The sequence below is a fragment of the Oncorhynchus kisutch genome, linkage group LG12 (genome assembly GCF_002021735.2).
Source record: "Oncorhynchus kisutch isolate 150728-3 linkage group LG12, Okis_V2, whole genome shotgun sequence".
Taxonomy (NCBI): Eukaryota; Metazoa; Chordata; class Actinopteri; order Salmoniformes; family Salmonidae; genus Oncorhynchus; species Oncorhynchus kisutch.
Window position 1 is genome coordinate 18,858,021 of NC_034185.2, and position 27,264 is coordinate 18,885,284.

Sequence of the window (27,264 nt, forward strand, 5' to 3'; positions counted from 1 at the left end):
TTGAAGTGTACCTATGATAAAAAGTACACTTTTTAAGTGGGATAACTTGCACAATTGCTGGCTGACTAAATACTTTTTTGCCCCACTGTATCATTACTTTAAGACGTTAAGTAATTTTCTTATAAATCATTTTGGGTTGATTTAACTACAGTTATGCGTTTTATGGGTTCACCATGTTGCCTTTACCAAGATTACAAACAATTAGAGACCTTTATCCTCTCTCCCAAGATGTTTGGAGTGGACAGGTAGTTGTTGATGCAGAGAGAGAAGAACAAGATCAGGGTTGAGTGATATCAGAGAGATAACACCTACAAGTGGTGGACAAAAATGCAAACAATTGAGGGACAAGAAGATGACTATTGGGTGACTACTTATGCACTTTTAGGTGAGGGTATTGTCATATTGTTGTCATTCATCCAGGTAATTCTGTTTGTTGGTCCACCACCTGAACCTTATTTAATACACAGTAGATGGACATTTCAAATGTCTTCAAACTAATTAACAAGAATAGCAGTACAGCAAATGTGAATCGGCTTTCAGATAATTCATTGAATTGTGTGTGTTGTGGTCTATGTTGCGAGGCTTCTTATCAACAGAGGACTGGTGTGGGTGCAGGATTGTGTTCTAACCAAGCAATAACACACCTGATTTAACATCATGATTTAAGTCTATGATTAGTTAAATCAGATGTGTACTGGTTGGCAAGAGCAAAAGCCTAAGTCCACATTTGATCTCTGTGGATACGATTGAACTTCACATGAGAGATTAATCTTTCATTTTATATTCACTTATAACAATTAGGGCAGTACATGTCTAAACTTAGATTTGAGTGGGTTTAATAGGTATACACATGCTAATCAACTGCTTTAACTCCATGAAACTGACTACTATGTAGACATGGTATGCTTTTAATTAGCTAATCAATGTATTGTATTTGACCAGATTTTCCCAGTGCTACTGGAGATTCCAATTCAAAGAAGTCGGAAGTGAATCAGGAGAACAACAATCCTGGCTGCTCTGTCACACATGCTGCACAACGAGATGTGGATGAGACATCTGTCCATCCTTCCAGCCTTGAGGAACTGGAAGAGGGTGAAATTGTTAGTGAAAGTGAAGAGGAAGAAACTCCAGCCATGCCAAGTTCTCCACCCATGACGGTTCGGCCCACAAGAACGAATAAAAATCAACCAACTCTCAAGTCATCCCCTAGACTTTCAAAGAAGCCGGTCAAAGAAAATAGTTTAGTTTCACAACAGAATTTTAAACTCGGAAGTAAAACCTTGACTTCACCATTTGGAAGCCCCACATCAAATAAAACCCGCTACAAAACTGTTCAACCTCCTTTACCCAATGCTGCCTTGTCTACCGTGGAGGAGGTTATGGCCATGCTTGCAAAGATTCGCTATGAGTGCAGAAAAAAGTACATGAAGCTTCATTCAACATTCCCTAAGAAAACCTTCTGCGGTGTTATGGACATGTCCTTTTTTCCCTCTTTTACAGACTTTGTTGATAGTGTAAGCTTTACTAAACTATGCAGCCAAGAAGATTACCTCAAAGTCAAACTGAAGAACATCATCATTTCTGTTTTGAGTAAGTTATCAAATAATGGCATTGTCAACCGCATCTTTGACCAAGAACCACTTAATATGAAGTTGAAACTGTGGGAATTCGTGGATGTGCAGTTAGACTTCTTATTCAAGGAGATTCAAACTGCACTGAGAAGTGTTTGCAAATCCTCAAACGGAAGCCAGTCGGCAGGAGCAGAAAAAAGAGACAGTCTCTCAGGAAAGGGTGTACGCAAGCTGCCTGTGAAGTCCCCCAAGCCATCTGTGGCCGCTGAACTTAAAATGCAGCAGGGAGTGACCATAACCAGAACTTCTGCACCAAAAAGACTGCAAAATGAATTCACTGAGTGTGTTGAAACCAGCATGAAAAGAACCAGGTCTCGGACTGTCCCCCCTTGCAAAACAGGTCTTGGAAGAGGCAAAAATATTAAAATGTCCTTCGAAGAGGATATGGAATCGGTGCCTCAAACCTCAGATCCTCCTGTTATCCAACCTCCTTTGCAACACGTGGTAGAGATCTTACCATCAAACAGCTCTTCATCTGCTGAGAGAACAGCAACCTATGTTCGCCGGCTGTCTCAAAATGGCTCACTCCATGACAAGCCTGACTTTGAAATCCTCACAGAACAGCAAGCCTCCAGCCTAACGTTCAACCTGGTAACGGACTCTCAGATGGGAGAGATCTTCAAGTGTCTCTTACAAGGGTCTGATCTGCTAGAAACGAGTGTCTCAGCTGGGGACAATCATGGCTGGTCCCTTGGTACTCCTCTGAAAGAAAGGGAGCGTTTCCTAGGCGTTGGTACCCCAAGTAAAGTTGGTACTCCCTCTAAACTCATTGCCACATGGTCAGCTATTTCACCTATCAAGTTTTCCTCTCCAAATTCAAAAGTCCAAATTCCATTAAATCCATCTTTGTTGGATGAGAGTTGCATGTTAGAGGTGCCCTCCGGCCTACCAGAAAGCAGAAGGACACCACAGTCCAGTGTGTTCTCGCATAGATCATATTCCATCTTGTCAGAAGATCTGTCTGGGTCTCTCACAATTCCCTCACCTCTCAAGTCTGACAATCACCTCAGCTTTTTGCACCCAGCCAGCGGGGAGCCCATGTCTGCTCCGGACAGTGTCATCAGTGCACACTTCAGTGAGGATGCTCTTATGGATGGGGAAGACGCTACAGAGCAGGACATTCACCTTGCCCTGGACACGGACAACTCCAGCGGTGCATCAAGTGGTGGTGGCAGGACCAGGGAGGCTCCTGTTAACCCCTTGTTTCACTTCAAGCCTCACTTGCCCATGCAGGCAGTAGTGATGGAGAAGTCAAATGATCATTTCATTGTGAGGATACGGCATGCAAACACCAACTCCACCAACTCGGGGGTCAACTCCTCAAGCCCAGGCAGTGTCAACTCTACCTACAAAGGAAATAACTCCTCAAGCCCAGGCAGTGTCAACTCTACCTACCAAGGAAATAACTTCTCAAGCCCAGGCAGTGTCAACTCCACAAGCTTAGGAATTAATTCATCAAGCCTAGTAGTGAATTCTTTAAGTCCAGACATCAATTCCACCAAACAAGTGGTCAACTACACCAACCTAGGAATCAACTCAAGCCAAGGAGTCAACTCTTCAAGCCCAGGCAGTGTCAATTCTACCTACCCAGGAAATAATGCCACCAACCCAGAAAATAACTGTGCCTACCCATGTGTCAACTTCACAAGCCCAGAAGTCATTTCTACCAACCCAGGTATCAGCCCCACAAGTGCAGACATCAATCCTGGGGGCGCTGAGAGCCCTCAAACACCACCAGGACAAGAAAAACATGTTAAAGACGAAGATCAGCCCCCAGAAAAAACTCCTTCAAAATCCCCTTTTTCAGAGGCCAGTCCTCCTTTCTACCTTTCCAGCCTTTCCACAAGCACCGAAGCGCAGATGCTGTTATCTTCGCCATGCCTCACCATCATAGAAGACACACCAGAGAGAGACCACAGCAAGGATAAGACCGGGAAAAAGCGCACAAAGCACCATGTGGAAACTAAAGCAAAGCGGGCTAAAAAGGAGGTGATCCCAGAGAGGAGCATGCATAAAAAGAAGTCCTCAAAAAGTCCCAAAGGAAAGGGGACTGGAAGCTCCAAGAGGGAGAGAAGTGAAGTCATTACTCCACCCCAATCTACCCCATCACCCAACAGCCTGTCTGCCAAGAATATCATAGTAAAAAAGGGTGAAGTGATGGTGACGTGGACAAGGTGAGTTGGTCTTTAACCTATCTGGTACAAGTGGGAGCCAGTGAAATTGCAGGGTGCATGTTAGGTCAGCGCCTAGTCACAGAAAACCATACAGCCATTTTCCAGCCAAGGAGAGTGTCACAAAAGTCAGAAATAGCATTAATTTTAATCACTTACCTTTGATGATCTTCATCTGGTGGCACTCCCAGGTCTCCATGTTAGACAAATACCTCGGTTTTGTTGGTGCGTTTAGTTCAGAAATCCAAAGGCACAATGGGCGCTCTTAACACCAAGACGCAATGTTTTTAAAAAAGTACAATAAAAGATAGTAGAAACATGTCAAATGATTTTTAAAATCAATCCTCAAGTTGTTTTTGTCATAAATAATCAATAATATTTCAACCGGACAAAATCTTCATCAATGGAAAAGGTAAACAATAAATGCACGCTCCCGATCACGTGCTTGGTTCATGTCTGGGAATTTCCACTGTCCCTCATTTTTCAGAGTAAAAGCCTGAAGCAATGCCTACAGACTGGTCACATGTTGAGGAAGCCATAGAGATAGTGAACTGGGTCCTAAGTCTGTATGGTGGATAGGCTTTCAATGGAAAAACAGCCTTTCAAAATAATACTACTTCCAGGTTTTCGCCTACCATATCAGTTCTGTTATACTCACAGACATTATTTTAACAGTTTTGGAAACTTTAGCGTTTTCTATCCAAATCTACTAATTATATGCATATCCTAGCTTCTGGGCCTGAGTAGTAGGCAGTTTAATTGTGACACGCTTTTCATCCAAAATTCCGAATGCTGCCCCCTACCCTAGTGAAGTTTTAAATACATGCCTTTTTATTATGTGCCATTTGTATGTTAGCTGTTGGAGAGTCTCTGTCAAGTGTCATGATTGGCACTAAAATAATAGTTTTTCTTGAAGGGATGAAGACCGAGATATTCTCCTCGCACTGAAGATGAAAGGTTCCTCTCCAGATACTTTCTCTGCCCTTTCAGAGAAATTGAACAAGACACCCGCTCAAGTATGTCTTTACTAATTTACTTGTGATAGTAATGGCATTCTATGTTTTTAATATAATATACTAGTAGTTAATGCTGAGCATTGATGTCAATTCTGGGTAACCCTTTACAATAAGGTTCCATTTGTAAAGGGTTTATAAATGGGTTATAATCACACTATTAACCATTTTGAATAATTTGTAAATTCATTATAAGCAGTTAATAAACAGTGATATCATATTGGTCAAAATAGTGCAATAACTAACTGGTCAGTGTTTGCCAATTAGTGAGCAAATATTTACCTCCAGCTATTAACCATTTATAAATGCACTTACAAATGCTTATAAGATTAAACCTTATGCATCATCATGCAATGTTATTTTCAATAGTTGCATAGTTGAACAATAGTTATTTCCTCACTTGAGTGTGATGCGTTGGTGCTCTGTCTCAGGAACAGAAGAGGTTGCTTTTCATGATTTGTCTTGACCCACCTTTGAAACCCTGATGCCCTGGTCAAATTTACATCCAGGACATTATTCAATCATAATTTCTAACATATTGCCATTTAACAGATGATATCAACACACTTACCACTTCTCTGTGATAGTCCAAGTATGTTGAACGATCTGGTGTGAAATGGTAACCGTAATACCTTTGGTTGGTGGATCATTGGAGGAGCTATCCTCTCACAATGTTGAGTGTATTGGTCTTTACACTCACAATGTTGAGTGTAAAGGAGCTTTTCTTTCAAAAACAGACATTTCTAAGTGACCCCAAACTTTTGAACGGTTGTGTATGGATGGTAACCCTAGGTGTAAAATAGTAAATAATGTCTACTTCTCAGAAATTATTAAACTGTCAATGGGATTAAATAAAGGTTGTCCACTATCGCCATATCTATTTATTATGGCCATTGAAATGTTAGCTATTAAAGTCAGATCCAACAAGAATATCAAGGGCCTAAAAACAAAGGTGTCATTGTACCCTGATGATTCATGTTTTCGTTTAAATCCACAAGCTGGATCTCTCCACAGCCTCATAGAGGATCCAGATACTTTTTCTAACCTCTCTGGATTATAACGAAATTACAAAAAATGTACTATATTACGTATTGGATCACTAAAGAATACAACTTTTACATTACCGGGTAGTTTACCAATAAAATGGTCTGACAGTGAAGTGTACTAAAGCTGAAGAACATGCGCACATCCAGGTACTTTCCGCAGGTGCTGGAGTTGTAGGCAAACTCATGGAAAACAGAAAGGAAAATGCCTCATACTGTTGCTCCTGCTTCCAGGTGATATTTATTTACGTTTCAGCAGGCTTCCATATCCCAGGTGGGGGTGGAAGGTCATATATGTAACTTCCTGAAACAACAGGAGGTAAAAACATTTTTTTTAAAGTATTACATTGTATGAAAATATGTGGGCGTACTCAGTATTCAATGATCTCACTCCCATACATTTTAATTTAAAGTTAGCAAAAATATATATGATTTTGCTACTGTGGAAATGAAAATACCTGTCTATTTGTGGAAAAATCACCCTGATTAACTCTTTAGTCATATCCCAGTTTACCTATTTGCTTATGGCCTTGCCTACACCGAGCAACTTTTTTTTGTTCGTTTTTTTCACTATCTGAGCAAAAAAATATTACATTTTTGTAACGGCGTTCTTCGTTTGTTGAGAGAGAGTCGGACCGAAATGCAGCGTGGTGGTTAATCATGATCTTTAATGAGGAAATGGTGACGATACATGAAAACTAATAAATACAAAAACAACAAACGGAACGTGAAACCTAATTACAGCCTATCTGGTGAAACTACACAGAGACAGGAAGAATCACCCACCACACACGGACCGAGCAGCGTGGTAACAGGCAGCGACGGCAGGAGCAGCGAAAGGAGAGAGTGCAGGAGCCTGCATGGGATTCGCTTGAGCAGTGCGAAGAAGGCTATAGGTGAATGGAGTCGAAAAGGAAAACACGGCGGAGCAGAGCGAAACCCGAGAGTCACCCCAAAAAATGTATTGGGGGGGGGGGGCTCAGAGGGAGAGTGGCTGAGTCAGGAGATGGACCTGAGCCAACTCTCCTTGTTTATCGTGAGGAGCCAAGGAGGAGACCAGAACCAGAGCCGGTGTTAGAGGTGAGCGAAGCAGAGACTGTGAAGGAGTTAATGGGGAAAGTGGAGTGGAGAGTAATGAGGGAGTTGCTAGCTTGGTGCTATAGATATCATATTCGTCCAACGGATCGTGTCGGGGATTTGATGGCACTTGAGTTAGCGCTCCATACTCGTCCTGAGGTGCGTGTTAGTCGGCTGGTGAAGTTGGTGCCAGCCTCACGCACCAGGCCTCCTGTGCACATCCCTAGCCTTGCACATCCTGTGCCACCTCCACACACCAGTCCTCCGGTAGCAGCTCCCCGCACCAGGCTTCCTGTGCGTGTCCTCGCTCCAGTATCACCAGTGCCCGCACCACGCATCAGGCCTACAGTGCGCCTCGCCTCTCCTGCTCTGTCGGAGTCTCCCGCCTGTTCAGCACAGCCAGAGCCTTCCTTCCCTCCTGCGCTGTCGGAGTCTCCCGCCTGTTCAGCGCAGCCAGCGTTTTCCTCCTCTCCTGCGCTGTCAGAGTCTCCCGCCTGTTCAGCGCTATCAGAGCCTTTCTTCTCTACAGCGCTGCCGGAGCCTCCTGCCTGTTTGAAGCAGCCTGAGCTGCCAGTCTGCAGGGTGCTGTCAGCCTGCATGGAGCAGTCAGAGCTGTCAGTCTGCAAGGAGCTGTCAGTCTGCAAGGAGCTGCCAGTCTGCAAGGAGCTGTCAGCCTGCATGGAGCAGTCAGAGCTGTCAGTCTGCAAGGAGCTGCCAGTCTGCAGGGAGCTGTCAGTCTGCAAGGAGCTGCCAGTCTGCAAGGAGTTGCCAGTCTGCAAGGAGCTGTCAGCCTGCATGGAGCAGTCAGAGCTGTCAGTCTGCATGAAGCAGCCAGAGATGTCAGTCTGCAAGGAGCTGCCAGTCTGCAAGGAGCTGCCAGTCTGCAGGGAGCTGTCAGTCTGCAAGGAGCTGTCAGTCTGCAGGGTGCTGTCAGTCTGCAAGGAGCCGCCAGTCTGCAAGGAGCTGTCAGTCTGCAAGGAGCTGCCAGTCTGCATGGAGCAGTCAGAGCTGTCAGTCTGCATGAAGCAGCCAGAGCTGTCAGTCTGCAAGGTTTCACGTTCCGTTTGTTGTTTTGTATTTATTAAGTTATTTCATGTATCGTCATTTTCTCTTCATTAAAGAACATGAGTAACCACCACGCTGCATTTCGGTCCGACTCTCTTTCGACAAACGAAGAACGCCGTTACAATTTTATTTGGAAAGGCAAGCCAGACAATTTAAACAGAGCTAGTTATATAATGAATATGGATTCGGAGGGCAGAAATGATTAAATATTAAAGCATTAGACCTCTCACTAAAGGCTTCAAATGTTATACTTAAATCCAAACTGGTTCTCTAGCAGATTAGTAAGAATGTCTCACCCCATGTTCAAGAATGGCCTTTTTCCCTTTATTCAGATTACAAACTCTCACTTTGATTATTTGAAAATGAAATCTTCAAAATATTGCTATTTTCATGTCTGTTTAATTACTGCAAAAATGGAAGAGGCAAGTGGAAGGGGGAGAACGTAAGGAACGTGTCTGTCGGCCCTACATTAAAGACCACAATTGGTTAAAGAAAATTGTGATGAATTAAAAAGTATACCAGTTACATGAAAGGATCAAGAAATTGACAGCTGTGCCATATACAAAGTAGTTTGGAAGAGATTTTCGATGTACCGATTCGATGAACTAATACACAAAACGACACTGGATACAGAACTTTGTTTTTCTATTTAAATTATTATACAACATTCTTGCAACCAATATAATGTTATATGGGGGATACAACCATCCCAACTCTGCAGATTTTGCTGCAAAGAGACACTCCATTAAATTATTTTGTTTTGGTACTGTCCAAATTTTATTGGTCACATACACATGGTTAGCAGATGTTAATGTGAGTTTAGCGAAATGCTTGTGCTTCTAGAGCAGTAATATTTAACAAGTAATCTAACAATTTCCCAACAACTACCTAATACACACATCTAAAGGGGTGAATGAGAATATGTACATATAAATATATGGATGAGTCATGGTCGAGCGGCATAGGCAAGGTGTAATAGATAGTAGAAAATACAGTTGAAATCGGAAGTTTACATACACTTAGGTTGGAGTCATTGAAACTCGTTTTTCAACCACTCCACAAATGTATTGTTAACAAACTATAGTTTTGGCAAGTCGGTTAGGACATCTACTTTGTGCATGACACAAGTAATTTTTCCAACAATTGTTTACAGACAGATTATTTAACTTAGAATTCATTGTATCAAAATTCTAGTGGGTCAGAAGTTTACATACACCAAGTTGAGGAATCCGGGGGGAAAAAAGTATCTATAGCCACAGTAAAACGAGTCCTATATCGACATAACCTAGAAGGCCGCTCAGCAAGGTAGAAGCCACTGCTCCAAAACCGCCATAAAAAAGCCAGACTACGGTTTGCAACTGCACATGCGGACAAAGATTGTACTTTTTGGAGAAATGTCCTCTGGTCTGATGAAACAAAAATAGAGCTGTTTGGCCATAATGACCATTGTTATGTTTGGAGGAAAAAGGGGGAGGCTTGCAAGCTGAAGAACACAATCCTAACCGTGAAGCACGGGGGTGGCATTATCATGTTGTTGGGGTGCTTTGCTGCAGGAGGGACTGGTGCACTTCACAAAATAGATGGCTTCATTAGGGAGGAAGATTCTGTGGATATATTGAAGCAACATCTCAAGACATCGGTCAGGAAGTTAAAGCTTGGTCACAAATGGACAATGACCCCAAGCATACTTCTAAAGTTGTGGCAAAATGGCTTAAGGACAACAAAGTCAAGGTATTGGAGTGGCCATCACAAAGCCCTGACCTCAATCCTATAGAAAATGTGTGGGCAGAACTGAAAAAGGTGTGTGCGAGCAAGGTGGCCTACAAACCTTACACCAGCTCCATCAGAAGGAATGGGCCAACATTCACCCAACTTATTGTGGGAAGCTTGTGGAAGGCTACCCAAAACGTTTGACTCTTGTTAAACAATTTAAAGGCAATGCTACCAAATACTAATTGAGTGTATGTAAACTTCCGACCCACTGAGAATGTGATGAAATAATTAATAGCTTAAATAAATCATTCTCTACTATTATTCTGACATTTCACATTCTTAAAATAAAGTGGTGATCCTAACTGACCTAAGACACAGAATTGTACTTTAATTAAATGTCAGAAATTGTGATTATATTAATTATATTTCTCTCAGGTGTACGTAAACGTCTGACTTCAACTGCACATATGATATGAGTAATGGAAGATATGTAAACATTTTAAGTGGTATTGTTGAAAGTAACTGATCTATTTATTATAGTGGCCAGTGATTGGGTCTCAATGTAGACAGCAGCCTCTCTGACTTAGTGATTGCTGTTTAGTAGTCTGATGGCCTTGAGAGAGAAGCTGTTTTTCAGTCTCTAAGGTCCCAGCATTGATGCACCTGTACTGACCTTGCTGTCTGATCTTGTTGGCCTTCCTGTGACATCGGGTGCTGTAGGTGTCATGGAGGGCAGGTAGTTTGCCCCAGGTGATGTGTTGTGCAGACCGCACCACCTTCATAGGGGGGCCTTGTGGTTGAGGGCGGTGCAGTTGCGGTACCAGGCTGTAGTCCAGCCCGACAGTATACTCTCAATTGTGCATATGTAAAAGTTTGTCAGGGTTTTGGGTGACAAGCCAAATTTCTTCAGCCCCCTGAGGTTGAAGAGGCGCTGTTGCGCCTTCTTCACCACACTGTGTGTGTGAGTGGACCATTTCAGGTTGTCTGTGATGTGTACTCCAAGGAATTCTCCACCTTCTCCACTACTGTCCCTTCGATGTGGATAGGGGAGTGCTCCCTCTTCTGTTTCCTGAAGTCCTCGATCATTTTGTTTTGTTGACGTTGAGTGAGGTTGTTTTCCTGACACCACACTCCGAATGACCTCCCATCCTTCCTGTAGGCTGTCTCGTTGTTGTTGGTAATCATGCCCACTACTGTTGGGTCGTCTGCAAACTAAAAGATTGAGTTTGAGGCGTGCAGTCCTTTTTAGCTGGCCGTGATGGTGGCGCTGTATTATCCTCAAAGCGGGTAAAGAAGGTGTTTAGTTTGTCTGGAAGCGTGACATCGTTGTCCGTACTTTTTGTAGTCTGTGATTTCCTGTAGACCCTGCCACATTCATCTCGTGTCTGAGCCGTTGAATTCCGACTCTACTTTGTCTCTGTACTGGCATTTCTCTTGTTTGAATGCCTTGCGGAGGGAATAACTACACTGTTAATTTTCAGGCATATTCGCAAACCTCTTCAAGGTTAAATGCGGTGGTTTGTGCTTTCAGTTTTGCATGAATTCCGCCATCAATCCACGGTGTCTGGTTAGGATAGGTTCTAATAGTCAGTGGGTACAACATCTCAAATGCACTTCTTTATAAACTCACTCACTGAGTCAGCGGATAGATCGACGTTATCTGAGGCTGACCGGAACATATCCCAGTCCGCGTGATCAAAACAATCTTGAAGTGTGGATTCCGATTGGTCAGACCAGCGTTGAATGGTTCTAGTCATTGGTACATCCTGTTTGAGTTTCTGCCTATAGGAGCAAGATAGCGTCGTGGTTGGATTTGCCGAAGGGAGGGCTTTGTATGCATTGCGGAAGTTAGAGTAGCAGTGATTGAATGTTTTACACCTGCGCGTAGTGCAATCAATATGCTTATAGAATTTAGGTATCCTTGTTCTCAAATTTGCTTTGTTAAAATCCACAGCTACAATAAATGCAGCTTCAGGATCTATGGTTTCCAGTTTACATAGAGTCCAGTGAAGTTCCAGGAAGGGCTGTCTTGGTGTCTATTTGAGGGGGAATGTACACAGCTGTGACGATAACTGATGAGAATTCTCTTTGGGAAGTAATATGGCCGGCATTTGATTGTAAGGAATTCTAGGTCGGGTGAATAGAAGGACTTGAGTTCCTGTATGTTTTTATGATTACACCATGAGCCATTAATCATGAAGCATACACTCCTGCATACACTCTTTGTTGGCGCGATGCACAGAGAAGCCCGGTGGCTGAACCGATTCCGACAACATATCCTGAGAGAGCCATGTACCTGTGAAACAGAGAATGATACAATCTCGGTCTCTCTGGAAGGCAACCCTTGCTCGAATTTCATCTACCTTGTTGTCAAGAGACTGGAGATTGACGAGTAATATACTCGGGAGCAGTGGGCGACGTGCACGTCTACGGAGCCTGACCAGGAGGCTGCCCCTTCTTGTTTTGGGTCGGCTTCTGGGATTAGATCCATTATCCTGGGTGGTGGTCCAAACACAGGATCCGCTGTGTAAGTTGACGTCGCTCTTATATTCAATAGTTCTTCCCGGCTGTATGTAATAAGATCTAAGATTTCCTGGGGTAACAATGTAAGAAATAATACATAACAAAATACTGCATAGCCTGGGGTGGCAGGGTAGCCTAGTGGTTAGAGCGTTGGACTAGTAACCGAAAGGTTGCAAGTTCGAATCCCCGAGCTGACAAGGTACAAATCTGTCGTTCTGCCCCTGAACAGGCAGTTAACCCACTGTTCCTAGGCCGTCATTGAAAGTAAGAATTTGTTCTTAACTGACTTGCCTAGTAAAATAAAGGTCAATTAAAAAATGTAATTAAAAAATCGTTTCCTAAGGACTCGGAAGCGATCATCTCTGTCGGCACCATTTTGTTTTTGGTTGCAGGTTCAGGAACCGCTGAAGAATTGCAACTTTTACCTGGAGCTAACTCTGCAAATAGCACTGCTGGGTGATTTTTAAAAAGTCATAGTCAATTAATTGAATAATACTTTTAGCAATGTTTCTTTAATTTACAGTATGTAGAATCTATGAGAATAGAAAGGTTCAGAACCTTTGTAAAACAGCAAAGTTTTTTTTTTTATATATATATGGAAACTAGAAATCAACTGGATGGTGTTCATAGATCGATGGAAGGGGTTGAGTGGAGCTGAAGGATGGGACTAAAAACAAACAAAAGATAACTATTGTAAAATATACTGTGTCTGTGAAATGTATGTATAAGCTGGAAGTAGAAGCCTAAGTGTTGTCCATTTAGTTTACTCCAGTTAAGGGTGGGGTGGTAGCGTTAGGGGAAAATAATAAAATAACATCTATTTTAAAAAATATAGAATAATAATGTTGGATTGGAACTAATGCACACTATTACATTGATGGAAGCCACAATCTATCTGTAATTTTGAAGCTGATCTACCCCCTGATTTGTGTATATATATTTTTTTATTATTATAATAGCTAGCTAGTGTTTAACATTACTTGCTAACACTAATATCTAACTTCCACAGATTAAAGGTGTTATCAAAAATGTTGCTAATACACTAGCTAATAGTAAATTAGTCTTAAGTGCAATATGCAGAAATCACAACGCCATTACCTGGTTGCTAAAATTCTAATAGTTAGCCTAATATCCGTTTGTGACAAAGCATACAATGTATAGTGTAGAGAATAATTGTACCATCTAAACCGCTGTGAAATATATTTCAAAAACCCAAACATTTTATTTTCAGCTGTTTTGAAGTTGGTGTACAAAACCGAAAGTAAAAGACGCGAAAATGAAACTTAAGAACAGGAATCATAAAATGACCTCCGATATACAGCTTCTTAGACTTGCTTTCAATTGGGGGATTGGAACTTGTTGGGGAGAGTATCTTAGAAGAGGTACATATTAATTGAACCATTGTGGGGAAAAATCTGGCTAACCATCATTTTCATATACCGGATGCTCGTACTTGGTGTGGCAGCAGAGGATGTTTGGGACGATGAGCAGTGAGTTTGTATGCAACACGGACAAGCCTGGGTCGCCCAAATCTCCCCAAAAATTGCATATCGTCCGTGTTGCATACAAACTCACTGCTCATCGTCCCAAACATCCTCTGCTGCCACACCAAGTACGAGCATGCTGACAAAGGATGCAAGCTAGCTCATTTACCATCTACCTAGCTAGGGACAACTCGCTAACTAGCGTGTTAATCCAAAAACGCTAGCTAAACAAATTCCAGGGAAATTCTGCCATGTTGATGTTAGCTAGCGTGACCTACTTAGCTAGCTAACTATATTATGCCAAATATTATCTTGTCCTAAATTGTCTAGCAGAAAGTTTTACCTAATGCTAACTAGCTAACATTTGCTAGCTAGCTAGGACAGACATGCTAGCAAGATAGCTAGCTACTTTGCTAGCTGAGCAGTTTGCTAAATCATCCAGCAGAACTTCTGTATCCAAACGTGAAACTAATTGCATAGAGAATTTATCCTCTCTCTGTCGTCATTTTCATCTTGTGAACAGTTTTATTTCACGCAATCTTTTCCGTCTGGGCTTTGCACACGACGCACTGTAATGTCAGTGTCAACACATTCTGGGCATGTTCCATGTTGTCTTTATTTCAAGTGTGTTTCACAGATGGGCAGATCTCACAAAATTGGGCAGTTCTCCGAAACCAGCGAACCAATAATATGGCTTGATATGTTCTGACGAGGCCTTCATTCCTGGATTAAATAAGTGTACCAATGCATCATCATTGTTTCAAATGTGGGGCATGACACATCATGGGAGTTGACCATTGGTGTGAAAGCCAACCATTTCTGTTCCTGGGACAGAACAACAATGTATCACACCAAAAAGTCAGAAAATAACTATTGTTTAACTGTCCAACCATTTGAAAATAAGGTTGCATGATGATGCATAAGGGTTCAATATTATCTGAGTTTGTAAGTGCATTTATAAATGGTTAATACCCCGAGGTAAATAGTGTCTCACTGCTTGGCAAACACTAACAGGCTATGGCACTATTTTGACCAATTTGTTATAACCCATTTATTAATGGTTTATAATGCATTTACAAATATTAAAAAACCTTTTTATATGAACCCCTTTGAATTGTAACCCAGTTCTGTATATTCATAGAGCGTTTTTTTGTCTTTACAGTTTTTGAAGTATATTTTGCATGTTTATTTGATAGAGATAGAGGAGAGAGTGTGCTGAAATAGCAGTGGGCCGGATTCCAACATATGCTGCAGCAGTACATATGCACCGGAGGCCGTGGCCATTATGCCACGAGTTTCTTTTTGATAATGACATTTTATGTTTTTGATATAAGATACTAGTAGTTAATGCTGAGCATTGATGTCAGTTCTGATTATTTTTAATCTTTAGATTGCGAAGCGATTTTCCCAACTGATGAAGCTTTTTAAGAAGAAGGAGAAGATGGCAAACTGACTTCTGAAAGTTTTTTTGGGGGGGGGGTTTTCGATGAAGATTTCACTTACCAGGCTCCTTATACTCTCAGACGTTTCAAGGTCAAGACTTGAATGTCCCATTTGATGAATGAGTGGAAGCAGATCTGAATGTGATGCCTGTAATTAATGGACTTGGAACTAATGAACACAGTCAACTAGAACTCCAACTGAAATGTGTTTTTGTGCTGTGGTCAGTAAGGATCTGAATATCCATGAGGTAAAATCCACACAGGCGTCAATATTCAATATTATCGCCCCACAGCCAAAATGAATACAACTTGTATAAACTGTTTTGATTCGTCTGTTGATTTAGCAGACTTCAATGCACTGGATTTTTTTCCTTCCCTTTTTGTGTTTAATCTACCATATTGATCCTGGGCAATATCCCATCTCAACTTCACAACTCTTAATATGCCTTAGCAAGGTTATACCATATGAGGAGTTAAACACTTCTGCAATCATACATTTAATCAAGTAATTAACCAATTTTAGTTGTAAATAACAGAATGGTGAATGACCTCTAATGCTTTTATGGAGCATTGCAGCCTGTGCTGCTTGTACAAAATGTCTACTAAAGTTGTGTGTGCTTTTCTACTTCAACATAATCTGGGAGTGTTTGGAAATAAAGATTGGAACTACAATTAAAGTGACCTTTACTGTCACATGGCAGAAAGTGCATTTTACTGTATTATATATTGCATTGACTTCAAGATGTTCAGTTAAATGAAAAAATAAGCCACAGATGTTCCATTTTAGGTATGATTCAAGGTCTTACGTTTATAGAAATGAAGGATTTTACCAAGTACACATTTCTTAACTGCTTAGATTTTAATTTGGTTGATTTTGGTTTTGGTTTTGGATGGTTGTGAATAAGTGACATGGTTAAGAAATATACATTGTGTAGCCTATATTGTACATATTTTGGTTTTGAAAATAAAGTTTATTTATTTAACATGGTTTTGATTAATGAAAATGTTCTATTTCACACAAATTCAATAACTTCACTTTAACTTACCACCCAAATGAATACAGCATATTTTAGACACATTCTGAACTGCTGCTGAGGTTTTATAGAAAAGAGCAGCATATCTTCCGGCTAAAACGAAAAGCTTAATGGTCATAGTTCAACACACCTATTCTCACAGTTATAGCTGTCATGGGAGAGTTCATTAATAATGAATCCTTCTGGAGGGCAATGTTTCAAAGTAGTACATGCTCTAATATACATATCCAGAAACTATTATGGGAATTGAAGTCACTGCCTAAGGGTTTACTTGCCTTAGCTCACCACTGCTATAACCTCGAACTTCATTCAACTTTATTTCAGAGTGATTGTAAGGACACATTCTCTTTCATGGTAATGGAATGGGATCATGAGGTTAGAATCTCATTTGGGTGTATTATTAATGGTGGCTATTGCAACCACATAGTACCATGCAATGTAAAATTAAGTGTTTCATACATTCCCTAAGGATTTATTTTCCTGTTTCTAATAACTGAAAATTATTAAATGATGAACTAATTTTCAGGAATCTAAATGGCCTCCTAAATATCAATGGCAACAATGTGAATTTGTTTGAATTGTGTCATCTGATAAGGATGGAATTCATTACATTAACAGAACTTGGACAGCAGGCTTGGTGAGACTAGTCCAATACCTGAAATAGTTAACTTGGGACATGACTCATTGATCATTCTGTCTGGCCCAATTGATTGGTCCCTTTGATTTGGTCAGTTGAATACAATTAGTTGTACTACACATGCAGATTTATATCATATCCAAACATAATCACAACCTATAGTACAAATATTTGAAAAGTTTAAATAGCACGCATTTGACATGTATTGATGTCCAGAGCTTGGCCATGAGATGGTTGGCAGTATTGGTAACATGTCCTACTGTGTCTGTGTGGTGTCCTGCTGTCAACAATTGTGTGGTAAAACTAGCCCCAGGCCATTGTCCAGTCGCTTGGTGGATCGATCCTCGCATTTTATGAGTCCTGCTTGCAACAGATTGGAGAGACACTCACTGTAGCTATGCTCAGAGATGGGTTGCCTATCTCTTCAATCGGTGGAAACAAAAGTTTAATTCTACCAAATAATCCGCTCTTTCTGAAGCAAGTGGAACACACAACCTAGTTGAAATGTAAGTTAATTCTAACTCTTAAATCCTTTGAGATGTTTTATTTTGCCTTCTTGGATCAATCAATTTAGTAAAAAGCAATTGTTTTGCAATCATGAAAAATATACACAGTAAACCTTTATGAAATAATTGCCTATACTGTAAGATATTTATGTTATACTATGGCCCCGTGGAAGTTTAGGTTAAATTTGTATTATTATTTGATTTTTTACAGCATAAGGATATGTGAAATAGAAGATGGGGGATTGGAACTTGTTGGGGAGTATCTTAGAAGAGGTACATATTCATTCAACCATTGTGGGAAAAATCTGGCTAACCATCCTTTTCATATTCCGGATGCTCGTACTTGGTGTGGCAGCAGAGGATGTTTGGGACGATGAGCAGAGTGAGTTTGTGTGCAACACGGACCAGCCTGGGTGTAAGAATGTGTGCTACGACGATGCATTCCCCATTTCTCTTATCCGATACTGGGTGTTACAAATCATTTTTGTGTCCTCTCCCTCTCTGGTGTACATGGGACATGCACTGTACCGTTTGAGGGCCCTTGAAAAAGAAAGACACAAAAAAAAAGCTTTCCTGAAAGCAGAGCTAGAGGGCACTGAGCCCGTTCATGAAGACAGACAGAGGATAGAGAGGGAGCTGAGGAAGCTGGAGGAACAGAAGAGAGTAAGGAAAGCTCCACTCAGGGGCTCCTTGCTGCGCACATATGTTTTCCATATCTTGACGAGGTCGGTGGTGGAGGTTGGCTTCATAGTCGGACAATATGTACTCTATGGCATTGGGCTGGATCCTTTGTACAAATGTGAGAGATTGCCTTGCCCAAACAGTGTGGATTGCTTTGTGTCCAGACCAACTGAGAAGAACATTTTCATGATCTTCATGCTCGTCATCGCTGGGGTTTCTTTGTTCTTGAATCTCCTCGAGATATTCCACCTGGGAGTGAAGAAAGTCAAACAAAGTCTGTATGGAAATAAGGGTGCAGATGATGACAGCATAGTATACAGGTCCAAGAAAAACTCCATGGTCCAGCAGGTGTGTGTCCTTACAAACTCATCTCCCCAAAAGATGATGCAGTTCACTCAGACATCTTGCACAATGGATGCTGTCCCCTTGTACATGCCTTCAGTAGCTCCTCACAACGATGGTGGTGGCACCAACGGTTCAGAGCAGTACCCTAGACAGCTGGGGGCCGTGGAGCGCTGCTACACCCTGGACCAGAGGAACCACTCATGCAGCAGTGATGACTCCAACAGGCCTAAAGGCTCAGGCCAAACTAGGCACAACGGAGCACAGCCACCTCCTTCACTCCTGGCCAGCCATATGGAGATACCAGCAGCCCTGCAGAACCAGCTGCGCAAACAGAGCCGGGTCAGTGCTCTGCAGGACTTCAGTGACATGAGTGATTCACCTGACAGTGACCACTATCCCACGGCGAGGAAGGCTAGTTTCATGTCCCGGGGACTCTCTCAGACCAACCTGGCCAGTCCTTCTGATAGCCCGAACTCCGGGAGTGGGGCGGACACAGAGGCCAAGCGTATCGCCCAAGGAGAGAGCCCACCTATGACCCCGCCTCCAGCCAGTGGACGAAGAATGTCAATGGTAACTACAGCCATTATGCAACATGCTTTTCAAAATTGAGGATGTATTGTATGATTCTCATCATGTATTTCTAAAGATTCAGATGAAATAACTGCATGTTTTCACTCTTTCAGAGCATGATTCTGGAACTGTCTTCAATCATGAAAAAGTGAGAACTGGCTGAGAGACCAGAAGGATCTTGGTGGGGACCCTGATCGCAAAGCGACACTTCCTTCTAATATGTATTCATAATAACATATGTATAGAGCTCGCAAGTTTGTAATCCTAAAAACTGGAAAATTAGTTAGCACTGTTTCGTTCAGCCATTCCTATGGGGGAATTGAATAGGGAAAGAATGGGGCTTTAGGATGAACTCCGAAAATAAGGTCTTCGTAGCTCTTCTATGTTTTTGTTCTATGAGATAATATCAGTCAGTTAACATGACCTTTATGAATTATGAACCCTTTATGTGCTTGTTTTGATTACATAAATGCTTTGAAATTCACAAAAAGTGACAGCTGTTGAAGATGATCGCATAGAACAACACGTTTTAGACCTACTAAGCTTGTGTTTAATACAGACCTTATTTTCGGGCATTTATCCAAAATGCCTCAACAACAACAACAAAATGTTTTTCCAAAAGGCTTTGGCCAACGAGCCATGTCGGAGTTAGTTGCTACAAAAAGACGCCATTACCATGTCTCTATTGTGGACGAGAAGTGAATGCTTTAGTACAATTATGTTGGCATGGGTAGTTCTAATTTCTATTTTTTTAGTTGTCACATGCTATCTTTGCGGTATCACATTTCAGATCATTTTTGTGGAATTTATGAGTGAAAGCACATTAAAATGACATTTGACTTAAAGTGAGCATGTTCATATGAAAAGACATTGGCCTTCTAAGGAAATTCTTACATTTTAAAAGATTCATGGCTTGTGATCGCTAATACACTTAAAACACTGGGATATGATAACCTCCACTATACAAAATATTTTATCTCAAAATGTAAGAATGATTTTTGGAAGCACTTTGATATTGTTTACTGTACAGAATGATGATAAAGTTGGAGATAGAATGGCTCTTCAAATTCAACTAAATGTGAATTTATTAATGAACCATTTTATGGATGTTTTTTCTATTAAATACATTATCTTCAACACTTGTCATCTTGCTTGATATCGTTGCTGGGTTTTTCACGCTCAACAGTTTCCCGTGTGTATCAAGAATGGTCCACCACCCCAAGGACATCCAGCCAACTCAATATTAGGAAGGTTTTCTTAATGTTTTGTGCACTCAGTGTACAGTACAAGTATGATTGTATAAAATTGTATGACATACTGTTTTACAGTGTTATATATATGATGAAGGAAACCAAATGTCTTTGCATTTGCAGATATAAAAATGACCAAATAATGCACATGATATGTTTCTTTATTTCATAAACAGAAATGGTGTCTAGACAAAAATGTCATTTATATAACGCTAGCAATTGAAATGAATGAAAATGGGGTTTGCACAATACCGTGTTTAAAATGGTTAATAAGTCATTTTAATTAATTAGGGTCGTGTAGCATTTCAAAATGAAAAGGGTAAGAACTCTTAATAGAGAATAAGCAAATTACAGCTATTTCAAATTGACAATATTAACAAAAAACTGTTCTAGAAAAACGAGAGAAAAAATAATGTAAAAGAGCTTTTACATTAAAAATAATGAACCAAAATCTACTAATACAATAATCCATATAATCTGTGTAAAAAGCATGTAGAAAAAACACCTGATGAAGTTTGCTGATACAGTCATTGACCAGTAATGAGAGGTATGAAGGATTTCACAGGTAGATAAGTGTGAGAAGGTCTGCACTGGTTGTGACTCAGGGATGAGGGGGGGGGGGGGTGTAGGCCCCTGCATACACTCACTTCACTTGAATGTGAACTATGGCCTCTGCAAGTTCTAAGGCAAAAATTGGAGGTGCACTTGTATCCATGTAACTCTGAAACATCCCCAGTTGAATGAAAAGACAAGTTGAGAAAACACATAATTTTTTTGTTTACAGAAAACTAACCTTCAGTCCAATTTTAACCTAACAATTTCTATTTACATGGCAAATGTAATAAACACATCATGACATGTGACACCGTTTTGTAAACATATCAAACATTTCTTTTACTCCTAAAATGATCTCAGCTTGTGCATTCAATCAGGATACCAGTATATTATATTATAAAGTTGAGCAATTTGTGAAAAAGGCAAGCTTTGTTCATCTTTTCAAAAGAACAACCTTTGGAGTTGGAGAGACAGTGTTTTTTCTTTCAAAGCAGCACACAAAAACAACTAAAACAAACAAAACAGTGAAACAAAACGGGAAATGAATACAGCACAAAAGCCTCTGAAAAAGAGAATGAATTCAATGCATCTTTCCAACAAATATCCACCAACTAGTTACCATAGCCAGCTAACAAATCAAATAACATGACTGTTTTTTGAGTTTTGGCTTGTAAAAAACTGCAGAGGTAAAGGAACTTGAGAGAGAGAGAAAAAATTGTATTTACTACCAAAACAGAATTCAAATATATATGTATGTTTACTCCAATGTATTGAGTACTCTCTCTGCAGCTCTTAATGACTTTGATCTGTATTGTGCAAAGCTTATTATTCCGCATTTGTAGAAATTAGCTTCAGGAGTATAAGACCAGAGGTTAGAAGTGAGCTAAACTTTCAGACACTCAAACACAGCCAGAAACCAGCTAAAGTACAAAAGTCTGCTACAGATTCAGAAATGGAGAAATAAAATGCTTGGCACCCTGAGACGATATACAAGACCAATGACTAGTCCTGGTTTAGGTCAACCAGACAAATCTCTGTGTGAATGAGATGATGACACACAACAAGCTTATTTGACCCGTAATGCTTGGGGTAACTGTAGAGATGACCCGACCATGTACTACTTTCAACCATCGGTCACCATAGTAACACCCCATACAGCATAGCAAGCATGGAGTAGCTCTCTCAGGACTAGAGAGCTAAGAGGTCTGGACTGGCAATTGACCAGCGTAAGGAGCTACATTAAAAACCCCTCATTACTTTGTATCACCTCCCACTGGGCAAAAACTGGTTGCATCAATGTTCTTTCCACGTAATTTCAACAAAACAATTCAATGTGATGACAATGAATCAATGTGGAAAACTGATTGGATTTGCACATTTTTTCACCCAGCTTTTAACCTAAATCCAATGACATGGTAAAGTTTTTTATTGATTTCATATTGCATTTACATAAGTCGACAACTCAACCAAATGTATATCAAAACTAGATGTTGAAATAATGTCTGTGCCCAGTGGGCTTCTATATGCATCCGCCAACCTTTACTGTATATCAATCTTGGGGCTCTAGGTAGAGAATAAACAATGATGAATTATTGTACGTACAGTACAAACCAGAAATAGGCTATGCACTCATTGCTATCCAAAGAATAACATTGATATTAATCCTAATAGCATTATAAGGCCATCTAACAACAGACATTGAAAGATATCTGTTGGTATAGCTTTGATGGGCCGAGGACAATAGAAACTTTATGAATTTCAATCCATTTTCCCCCACATTGTCAAAGTGTAGCCTAATGAGAGTGTGCTTTTCTGATGGACCATTATGCTTTCCACTTTTTTTACGTCAAAAACGAGAAAGAAAAGGTACATTTATTGGGTAGGAATTGTATATGATTTGACAAATGTGTTTCCTGTTTTGTACCTGATAATGGAGACTGATGTATATTGTTCCAATTCAGTGATAGCATATGAATCAGAGAAAAGCCAAAGTGGAAGAAGAACCTCACAAACAACAATTACAACTGCTCTACACTCCTTCCTTACATAAGGAAAGGGGGATACCTAGTCAGGTGTACAACTGCTCTACACTCCTTCTTTACATAAGGAAAGGGGGATACCTAGTCAGGTGTACAACTGCTCTACACTCCTTCCTTACATAAGGAAAGGGGGATACCTAGTCAGGTGTACAACTGCTCTACACTCCTTCCTTACATAAGGAAAGGGGGATACCTAGTCAGGTGTACAACTGCTCTACACTCCTTCCTTACATAAGGAAAGGGGGATACCTAGTCAGGTGTACAACTGCTCTACACTCCTTCCTTACATAAGGAAAGGGGGATACCTAGTCAGGTGTACAACTGCTCTACACTCCTTCCTTACATAAGGAAAGGGGGATACCTAGTCAGGTGTACAACTGCTCTACACTCCTTCCTTACATAAGGAAAGGGGGATACCTAGTCAGGTGTACAACTGCTCTACACTCCTTCCTTACATAAGGAAAGGGGGATACCTAGTCAGGTGTACAACTGCTCTACACTCCTTCCTTACATAAGGAAAGGGGGATACCTAGTCAGGTGTACAACTGCTCTACACTCCTTCCTTACATAAGGAAAGGGGGATACCTAGTCAGGTGTACAACTGCTCTACACTCCTTCCTTACATAAGGAAAGGGGGATACCTAGTCAGGTGTACAACTGAATGCATTCAACTGAAATGTATCTTCCACATCTAACCCAACCCCTCTGAATCAAAGAGGTGCGGGGGGCTGCCTTAATCGACATCCACGTCATCGGCGCCCGGGGAACAGACGCCATTGGACATACATTGTGTGTGTATTAATATTTGGGTGCATGTTTTAGTTGTCTGTGTATGACTGTATACGGATCGAACTAAAATCTTAGGGAACCTTATCTAAATGGTCAAATACTCAGACCAGCACACTGCGAAACACAGACATATTCTACAAAGCTGCACTCTAATATCACAACAGCTTTCGATATCAGTCAAGACGAAAGTATTACACAGCTGTGTCCAAGAGGGTGCAACAGAGTAACGCCAAGAAGAATTTGCAGACAGTCATCAAGGTGTATATTTAAGCAATAAGGCACGGGGGGGGGTTGTGGTATATGGCCGATACATCATGGCTAAGGGCTGTGCTTATGCACGACGCAACGCCGAGTGCCTGAATACAGCTCTTAGCTTTGGTATATTGGCCATATACCACAAACCCCCAAGGTGCCTTATTGCTATTATAAACTGGTTACCAACGTAATTAGAGCAGTTAAAGTACATGTTTTGTCATACCCGCGGTATACGGTTTGATATACCACGGCTGTCAGCCAATCAGCATTCAGGGCTCAAACCCCTCAGTTTATAATATCGCTCTTTCCGACACTGTATAGCTTTTCATCCTGAATGAAGTTAAAGCTATGAGTAAAGCTTTTTATTCCAATTGAATTCACTCACTGTAAAGACAGGTTCTGTCTCTATTTCTCATTTTTTGTATTTTCAAGCACATCCCGGTTAAACAGATACGAGTATTATTTCTGTATATTTATGTTATAAATGTAATTATATACTTGGTGGTTCGAGCCCTAAATGCTGATTGGCTGACAGCCATGGTATATCACACCGTATACCATGGCTAAGACAAAACATTTAATTTTACTGCTCTAATTATGTTGGTAACCAGTTTATAATAGCAATAAGGCACCTCTGGAGTTTGTGATATATGGCCAATATACCACGGCTAAGGGCTGTATCCAGGCACTCCTCATTGCCTAAGAACAGCCCTTAGCTCTGGTATATTGGCCATATATCACAAACCCCCGAGGTACCTTACTGCTTAAATATTGTTCATCAAAAGATGGACTAAATAATTTAGCTGAGGACTATTGTTAGAAGCAAACATAAGCTAGACAAAATAACTAGGTAAAATATACAGGCAGCATGCATTCACATCACAGAATATTATGATTTCAACAAATGTACAATCAGGGCAAACATGTTACTATCATGCTTTCACATGAACTCAAGTCCCAAATAAATGATTCATTCTTAAAGAAATACAAATATAAGATGTGAACACTCTCTAAATGTTATGTTGGCTTTCTTTTTTATAATACATCTGATTGCTTTAGGTTTTTGAATATAATGTCTTCATAGATATATTTATATCAATAAGATGTTTTCATTTAAGTGCCAATTCAAGTGCTCCAGCATCAGTGTTTTCAGGGTTCTGAACCTGACGTAGACCCTCTATGAAGTGCTATAGGATCTAGTTACAATGGAGTGTCTGGTGCTGGAAGGAAAGTGCCTGATCTTGAGCCCAGATTCATTGGAGAAAGTATCCTTAGTCAAATATAAATATCTTGTGTGTTTTTTTGTTTGTTACAGACAGAATATCTGTCCCTCAGCTTGAAAAGGTGTCTATTGTCAAATTTCTCGACAACATTGAAACATAACACTGAAGATATTCAAAGGGTGTCTGAGAGAGGGTTCACCATCATACATAAAGCATTTTTAAATACTGATAAAAAGAAAGAAAGTTTCCTCAAAAACACAACAAGCCTAAACTATTTTTCACATTTAAAGAGGTGTCAAAGTTTGAAAGGATGTTGCGCAAGCCATGGATTAATAACATACTTTACACTGTCCTCGCCAGCAACATCCGTGTGTGTGTGTGTGTGTGTGTCAAGCTGATTTCCTGAGTTTAAGAACACCCACCTTTATGAAGAATTTTCCTTTAATCAGGAAAAAGCTAAGCAAATATTTTCCCTTAGCAAAAAGGTACTTGATATAACCCCAGTGAAAAAGAAATGTCTAAGCCACTACCTGTACAATATTACTGTGACAGTCACCATGCGCCATACATTATACATTATTACGTTCTGCCCAAGCCAGCACTTGAAAGTTACCATTACAACATCCAAATACAATGATTTTGCTGATGTGTGGGAACATAGCTATTTGGGAACCACCTGCCAAATCGTTCGTTTTTCTCTTTCGTTTCAGTGCTGAGGAAGGCAAAGGAGGAATGTTAAGGTACTGTCTGTACACATCGTTTTGCTGTACAAAAGACATTTTTGCATATGAACATTTACAGTCTGCTTCAGAAACCTCTCATATACAGAAGCTGAATTCTTATTTTCATGAATCATGTTGAACATTCAGAAGATATTTTCCTGAGTTTGAATTGCTGTGACAAGAGCCACAAGCGAGAGTGAGAGAATTAGAAAGATAGTGAGATAGAGAAATAGAGCAGAAGTGTTAGATGTAGAAATAGTGATAGGAAAATAGACAGAGTAGGAGAGAGTGAGAGAGACAGAGAGAGAGAGAAAGGGAGAGCGCGAGAAATAGAAAGACAAAGAAAGAGAGAGACAGAGAGATAGAAACTGTAGGTAGATCGAGAGACAAAGAGTGCTGCTGTTAGGTCCATTGAGGTTTGAATTGAAGATGTGATCTTTGCCCATCCCTGTGAGTAGACTATAGATAGAGAACAGTGTGTCCACTGTAGAGGTTGCTTCCTGACGGGGCATGGTGGAGCACCATTGTGAGTGGAGTTTTGTGTGGGAAGTCCCTATTCTGTCATGGTTACAGAGAGGAGAATACCTGGAGAACAGTATTGCTGTTAAGACAACTGTAGTGTCAACCTATAAAAAGACAACAAAAAGACATAAATAAAAACAAACAAAAAACATGTTGTTTAAAGAACACTGGTAGAGGCTGAACATCTCACCAACCCAGAGGAAGGGGTTTGTCAGAAGAAAATACAAACTAGAAATTAAATAATAAAAAACATTAAAACCACAGTTTACTAAGTACAGTCCTTTCTCGGCTGTTCGTCAGTTGTACATTTATCAGTCATTTCCTGGCAGAAGTCTACCGTCACCGTCTGATGGGACTGTTCATTGAACGAGAACCCCGACTCCATGTATAAACTTGGCTCCTGGCCCTCCGTCTCATTGCTACCTGGCCCCCCATCAGCCCCGGTTCCCATGGCCCAATCAGGCTCGCTCTCTGAGGGCCCGGAGGACTTGAGGAAGCTGGGCTCCGGGGTGGCTGAGCTGGAGTGGGTGATGAGGTCAATGCTGTTAGAGGCAGCGTTGCTGGCAGTGGTGGTGGCGTTGGTGGTGCCGGGCTTCAGGACAGGGCAGTGGTGGTTCAGGGACTGGACCTGCTCCGGACTCAGCTGTCTGTCCCTGCAGACCTCCTGGGACAGACAGGAGAAGTTCTCCCACAGCTCGCCCATACACTCCTTCAGCTGGTTCCTCTCCGTCAGCAGCTTGTCCTTCTCGTTCACCTGATGGACACAAAAGTTAATATTAATGATGAGGACTAATGTCAAGAGCTGTGGTCTGACAATGAGCAAAGAGACACATACATACTGCTAATCCCTTTGAGACTGCAGCTAATGTTCTGTAAACACTCCACACATCCTCTAGCAGCAGTATGAACTATCCAGTAGATACGTAACGAATGGTATTCACTTCTTCATAGCAACATAAAAGTATTCACATGGC

At 40.9% G+C, this 27,264-nt stretch overlaps 3 protein-coding genes across 4 annotated transcripts in view; 2 read left to right on the forward strand and 1 right to left on the reverse strand.

Moving 5' to 3' along the window:
- LOC109901348 (CASP8-associated protein 2) overlaps positions 1 to 16,150 on the forward strand; it is a 31,946-nt gene extending 15,796 nt beyond the window's left edge. The window contains exons 8-10 of one of the 2 annotated variants that reach the window (XM_020497381.2): positions 943 to 3,805; positions 4,719 to 4,818; positions 15,111 to 16,150. In XM_020497381.2, the coding sequence (XP_020352970.2) occupies positions 943 to 3,805; positions 4,719 to 4,818; positions 15,111 to 15,173 (3,026 nt within the window). In that variant the 3' untranslated portion in view covers positions 15,174 to 16,150. Of the gene's footprint in view, positions 1 to 44; positions 3,806 to 4,718; positions 4,819 to 15,110 lie in introns of those variants that run through there. The other variant, XM_031837056.1, reaches the window with a different exon arrangement.
- A 1,345-nt stretch (positions 16,151 to 17,495) lies between these two features.
- LOC109900236 (gap junction alpha-10 protein-like) lies at positions 17,496 to 18,974 on the forward strand. The gene has a single exon (XM_031837963.1). It carries the CDS (start codon positions 17,574 to 17,576, stop codon positions 18,972 to 18,974), a length of 1,401 nt encoding a protein of 466 aa, XP_031693823.1. The 5' UTR covers positions 17,496 to 17,573.
- Positions 18,975 to 24,504: 5,530 nt separating this feature from the next.
- LOC109900655 (transcription regulator protein BACH2) overlaps positions 24,505 to 27,264 on the reverse strand; it is a 38,064-nt gene continuing 35,304 nt past the window's right edge. Inside the window, exon 4 of the mRNA XM_031837057.1 lies at positions 24,505 to 27,044. Coding sequence (XP_031692917.1) covers positions 26,559 to 27,044 — 486 coding nt within the window. The 3' untranslated portion in view covers positions 24,505 to 26,558. The remainder of the gene's footprint in view (positions 27,045 to 27,264) is intronic.

Bases quoted from the DNA above. Each gene is read 5' to 3' on its own strand.
- LOC109900236 (XM_031837963.1), top strand. From the start codon at position 17,574: ATGGGGGATTGGAACTTGTTGGGGAGTATCTTAGAAGAGGTACATATT.